The sequence below is a fragment of the Corylus avellana genome, chromosome ca10 (genome assembly GCF_901000735.1).
Source record: "Corylus avellana chromosome ca10, CavTom2PMs-1.0".
In the NCBI taxonomy this organism is placed as follows: Eukaryota; Viridiplantae; Streptophyta; class Magnoliopsida; order Fagales; family Betulaceae; genus Corylus; species Corylus avellana.
The window spans coordinates 16,574,541-16,580,747 of record NC_081550.1 but is presented as its reverse complement, the minus strand read 5'-3'; the positions used below and the strand labels follow the sequence as shown (position 1 = coordinate 16,580,747).

Below are 6,207 nucleotides of genomic sequence, written 5' to 3'. Positions count from 1 at the left end.
TTGGACCGTCACATGGTTGTTTTCATTTTAATTATAAGAAACATTAGGTATTCTTCTCGTGGATTTTTAGTCCTAGGTAAAAAAAAGAAAGTGACACTTATTTCATTAACAATTTTTTTAGAAAATAATATTCACTTACAACCAAGAGAAACATCATGAGAGCACTTAATATTTTCCTTTTATTATTAACATGTTAAACTGAAAATTAGTCATAAGTTAGCGAATATTAATGTCATAAATAAGTCTTGAATGTTTGATTTTTATGTAAGCATCTATGATTTGTAACCTCGTAACTTCGATTATGATTTTTCAAAGCTTTTTGCTCTGTGATGTAAGAGCATTATGCTTGTAATCATTTTTCAATAAAACTAAATTTTTTTTTAAAAAAAAAAATTATCATGTCAATTTATAAAAGTGATAAATATGACAAATAACTATCATGTCAATAAAAAAAATTATAATAAAAGTTATAATATCCATATGAATGCTCTGTTCTCGTTCATTTAATATTTTTGAAGAAAATGATGCCTACATGTCCTTTGATTGAGGACATATTTTAAGGTAGGGTTTGATAGTATCCATTCTTCTCATTCTTTTTTTTTTAAAAAAAAAAAAACTTTGTTGGTATAAAATCACATGCGTTACCTTCGATGCATTTGGACTCCTTGGAAGGTAAAATTACCAAAAAAAAAAAAAAAAAAATTGTTTTTCTAATTTTGTTGTTGCTAAATGAAAACAATGTTTGGGGGCAGAAAAGGAAAATAAATTAAAGAGTACGATGAGTAAACCCCGACCGTTGGATCTTGGGAACACCATATTTAATCAACCATTAATAAAAAAAAGGTCAACATGGGCTGCGCGTACACCGAAAAGCCGGTGTAGCATATGATTTGATTGAAAAAATATCAGGGCCTGGCATGTCATCTACACTCTACAGCCTATAGGGAGGGAAGAGATATATTATAATATTATAATTAACATAATTATATGATTTATTTTTTATTTTTTTTTTTGCATTTCTTTCCAATTCAAGTAATTTTATTGGACTATTAAAATTCATTATAATACTACATTACTCAAAAGGTATGTCGACATGTAAATTGAAATAACATTAAGTGACTTAGTTAGGTGTTGGACGGTAAGTGAGCACGCATGAAATAAAAACGAATTGTTTATTAAGCAATTATTTTAGTCATGATGGAATAAACGCACCTATACTATTACACTTGATGTACAAAAATTTTATGTTAAAAAAAAAACCCTATTACATATGAAATTGTTCAGGCAACTGAATTTTTCACCTAACACGGGCAAGCAGCTCTTACGGTCAGTCGTTTAATACAAAAAACGACAACTTTTGGTGTAGGGTATTATTGTATTAATATATTATGGCATATGTTGGTTGAATATAATGTTAGTTAATTAGTTTGTTAACGCATAGGGTAAATTTTTTGTTAGTTAGTTTGTTAGGGAGGGTGAGAAGAGTCTGAGTGAGTAAATGTAACAACGAAGAACATTGAGAAAGTTTAAAACGAATCTTGAAAAATGATTTGGTAGTTATAGACTGCTGTTCCCGTCTATGAAACACGACGGTCAGCGATTAAAGAAAAATCTTCCTGACAATGTGAGCGACCGGTGACCGACCCAACCGGTGGCAGCGATGAGAGAGAAAATGTTTATATATTCCGTCCCTCTTAAAATGGGTCTGAATTGTTCCTTCATACGTCCCATCTTCTTCTTTCCTCCCTCTCATCTATCTCTCTGTGTGCGCCATGGAATCAGATAGTCGGCGATGATTTCACTCCTTCGCTGAACACATCGCCGAGGAAATGACAAATGCAACTTGCTAAAGCCTAAAGCTTGGCGTCTTCGTCATCTAGACGGCGACGTTTTAGTCTAGCTGCTTCTTCTCCTAGCCAGCTCCTCCGGTGGCTCTAGAGAGAGAGAAAAACGAACTTCTAATTCACTGTTAATATCCTCTAAAAGACGTTGTGTTAGCTTTCTTTCTCTCTTGTTTGTCTCTCTCTGAACTCTTCGTACTTTCTCTGCGAACTCTCTCTTTCTCTCTCTCTCTCTCTCTCTCTCTCTCGCTCTGTTTCTCTTCCTTCGAAATCTGAGCTCCGATCGTGTTCTTACCAGTCCTTGGGGGTTTCTGGATCGGTCTCCGACGTTCGATTCGTTGCTTTGAAAGCTAGTAATCGGTGCTCAAATGGTTTATGCGAAGCCATTTCGAAGCTAACAAGTAGGTGAAGGTCTTCTTAGCTTAAAAAAACAGAATCAGAGTTCAAAATCTGGAAGATGAGGAGCGCGATGTTAGATCTCAATCTGAATGTGCTCTCGGCCGAGTCGACTCAGGACGATGACTCGGTCGTTTTTCCCGAGAAGTTCCGGGAGGAGCCAATGGACGAATCGGGGACCTCGAACTCCTCGATCGTCAATGCCGACGCCTGCGACGACGACTCGTGCTCTACACGCGCTGCCGGGGACGTGTACACGTTCAACTTCGACATATTGAAAGTCGGAGGAAGTGAGAACGACGTCGTCACCAAGGAGCTCTTCCCTGTGAGCGGAGGAGCGAACGGGGATTCTGTGAATTGGCAGGGTCAGTCCTCGTCCTCTTCTTCGTCTAAGAAGAAGTGGATCGACCTGTCGTTGGATGACGGCGGTGTGTCCGGTGAGGTGAGAGTGGTTCAACAACCGCCACAGCAACAGCAGGTGAAGAAGAGTCGGAGAGGCCCGAGGTCACGGAGCTCGCAGTACAGAGGGGTCACGTTCTATAGGAGGACTGGGAGATGGGAATCACATATCTGGTTTGTGAAATTTCTCGTGTGATTCAAGTGATGTTTGATTTGGATGTGTTTGTTTGCTCAGTTAAAATTGATTTCCATTTCCTAGTCTGAGGTGCTTCCTTGCCTAACTGTGCTTCTAGCTAATTTCTTCTTCTTTTGGTGTAGGGATTGTGGGAAGCAAGTGTATTTGGGTATGGATTTGACAATTTTGTTTGATTGATTTGAGTTATACTATTTATTGAGCAAAGTATTTGATGTAACTTTCTATTTTTGGATTTTTTTGTGAATTTTGGTGATGGATTTTATAGGTGGATTCGACACTGCTCATGCGGCGGCTAGGTAAAAGATGTCATATATGGAAACTTTGTTCTCTTGTATTAGCTTTTAAATTTGAAGCTTTTAGGAGTTTTACTGATTTTGGAGATTGGATTTCGTGAATTCAGGGCCTATGATCGAGCTGCTATTAAGTTCAGGGGAGTTGATGCTGATATCAATTTCAATCTCAGTGATTATGAGGATGATCTGAAACAGGTTAGGTTATGCTGTGATCTTGATTGAATCTGTATTTACTCAAATGGTCAATCTGTAATCTGACTGTTTATGTATGTTTTCATAAATGGGCAGCAGATGAAGAATCTCACCAAGGAAGAATTTGTGCACATACTACGTCGGCAGAGCACCGGATTCTCTAGGGGGAGCTCGAAATATCGAGGAGTGACACTGCACAAATGTGGCCGATGGGAAGCTCGTATGGGACAGTTTCTTGGGAAAAAGTGAGGAAACATTTTGTGTAATTTATATTTTAGCTTATTTTATGCTTAGAAGTAGAGATATTAGCAGTTTCAAGTGATCGGTGTCAACTGAGCATTGGTTTCAGTTAAATTCTCAAATGGGTTATCTTTGTTTTTCCCTTGTTTGGAAAAACAAGTCTAAGACGATGCCTATTTCAAAGAAATGATTGGGGATGGTGTTTTTCATCATGGAGATTACGATGCTTGCGTGCAGGTATATATATCTTGGGCTGTTCGACAGCGAAGTAGAAGCTGCAAGGTCCTAATGATCATGAATTACTCTCTCTACTGCACTGAATTTATTACCCTGAATTATGAAGCTCATTAGGTTCCACTCCAACACGTGTCTCCCTTTTGATTTTCTGGAAATCAGGGCTTATGACAAGGCAGCTATCAAATGTAATGGAAGGGAGGCAGTCACCAACTTTGAGCCCAGTACGTATGAAGGGGAGATGATCTCAGAGGCCAGTGTTGAAGGTATTATTCGATAGTTATGGCTATTCATAAATCTATTCAACTTATAGATGCATTTTCTAAGGAACTAATTGTCAATATCATCTGTTAAGCTGCGAGAAACTTGTGTTTGTATTGGTGCAGGTGGCAACCACAATCTTGATCTGAATTTGGGGATATCTCCTCCTTCATTTGGTAACAGTTCAAAGGATCAGAATGAGGGGTGTCTTCAGTTCCACTCTGGCACTTACGACGTGCACAGCGGAAGGGTAAAACTCAAACTTATCTTATTTTCAATTTCCTTTTGTGTTTACATATGAGAAGCCCAAATTTTGTAATGTACTTAACGAGTTCAAGTAAGTTCAAATACTAAATCTGGTGACCCTAGTTGAAGGACTTAAAAGTCACCTTTAGCTTGCTGTAGTAAATGCAGTTCACCTGTTTAATTTTCCCCACACATGCTGGATGATAAGGATGCAATTTTATCCATATTCAAGTTTTAAAACTTCCAACAAATTATGTGTTCACTATGTTCTTCTTTTGCAGATGGAGAGCCATGTGCATGCAGCATCAACTGATCCACCTTTCAAAGGGCTAGTACTGACATCAGAGAATTCGCCCATATGGAATGGTTTATATCCTCTCATTCCCAATGAGGTGAATTCTATTGCTTTGTTTCTTCACTTCATAATCGGTATCCAGTTACTCGTTAGACTAAGTACCCTCTTTTCTCCCTCTCCGCCTTTTCTTTGCGGATATTTTCGTGGCAATAACCAAAAACTGCATGAGTCAACAAATCAAACCCATACAAGCAGCTGAGTTCCATTTATGTAGTTTCATATGGCGGATTCTGTGCTAGGACGGATCTAGAAGATGTTTATTGAAAGAGGGTTCCTCTAATAAGGTCTTTCAATCACCCCATTTGGGCCCTTTAAATCATCCATGTTTCTGTGACTAAGTGAACTCAATCCTATTTAACCATAATTGTGATCGTGTTTTTGCACAACATAGATAATTTAAATTTGACAAGAAAAAATTATAGTTAGAGAATTTGTATGTTAACAATTGTCACTATGGTAGTGCTTATATTATCTGGTGTATATACTTAATGTTATATGCTCATGGCGTTCTCTTCTTGTGATTGAAAACGATGGTGCAACAATAGTTATCACTTATCAGTGAAGTAGACTTGTTCTAATCATATAAAATGCAGAATAATCATGCAATGAAGGGTCTTTTATCTAGCCATGGAGAGGAAGTGATGTCCAATCCATTTGCATATTAACAAGCAAGGATTTAAGATGTTGGTTTTGCACTATTTGGTTTCCGACTGATAATAAAACCTTCCTTGTGGATTTTGTTTCAACAAAACTTGTGAATTGTGGCAGGAAAGAGCAACAGAGAAGAGAATTGCATTAGGCTCTTCACATGGACCAGCCAATTGGGCATGGCAAATGCATGGCCAAGTCAGTGCTACTACCCCAATGCCACTGTTCTCGACTGCAGCATCATCAGGATTCTCATTTTCGGCTACCCCTCCCTCCTCCGCTGCCATTCTTCCATTGAAACCTCGCAATTCAACCGCCCACAATCTCTGTTTTACTTCGTCACCCACGGTTGCCACCAATGCCTCTCAATATTTGTACCAGATGAAGCTACCACAGGCACCACCATAGCCTTGTCAAGGGGCAACAAAACAGTTGTGATATTCAAAAAATTTTGTATAATCCAAATATTGTTTTGACGAACGCACAAGCACACCCCCATTCCTGACTTCTTTGATACATCATCAATATACTATGTTGGTTATATCAGTATGAAGAAATGTTAATTCGCCTCTGTTGTCCACCATTATGTCTTTGTTTGATCTTGTGAGATTTCTTCCTTGTTGGGGAGTTTAGGTTTGTGGTGTGATTCACCAAACTATATTCAATATTAATTTTAGAGAAATATGGTGCGTATTGGGCAGGTTACTTCTTACGTGCGTAGAGAAAGTCTACTCAGTTTAATTGTTTCTTTTTCTGCCTAGAGTTTTCTCTGTACTTCTATGGTACAATTTGATATTTATTACTATGGTCCCATAGTGAAAATTATGAGGGACTATGTGATATTTATTTGGCAACGATTGAGAAAAAGTACTAGTCATGTGATTATAATAAAATGATTAGTTAATT

The 6,207-nt window shown here is 37.9% G+C and overlaps 1 protein-coding gene across 4 annotated transcripts; it reads left to right on the top strand.

Moving 5' to 3' along the window:
- The first annotated feature begins 1,729 nt into the window (after nt 1-1,729).
- On the top strand, nt 1,730-5,867 carry LOC132163518 (ethylene-responsive transcription factor RAP2-7). 4 transcript variants are annotated; one of them, XM_059573830.1, is made up of 10 exons: nt 1,730-2,810; nt 2,955-2,980; nt 3,098-3,128; nt 3,233-3,320; nt 3,417-3,562; nt 3,795-3,839; nt 3,954-4,057; nt 4,178-4,302; nt 4,580-4,690; nt 5,422-5,867. In XM_059573830.1, the coding sequence occupies exons 1-10, from the start codon at nt 2,299-2,301 to the stop codon at nt 5,707-5,709; spliced, it is 1,476 nt and encodes a 491-aa protein (XP_059429813.1). In that variant the 5' UTR covers nt 1,730-2,298; the 3' UTR covers nt 5,710-5,867. The 4 variants fall into 4 exon arrangements, with proteins under 4 accessions (XP_059429813.1, XP_059429812.1, XP_059429815.1 ...); XM_059573829.1 differs by having other exon boundaries at nt 3,414-3,562; XM_059573832.1 differs by lacking the exon at nt 3,795-3,839.
- The last annotated feature ends 340 nt before the right edge of the window (nt 5,868-6,207 follow it).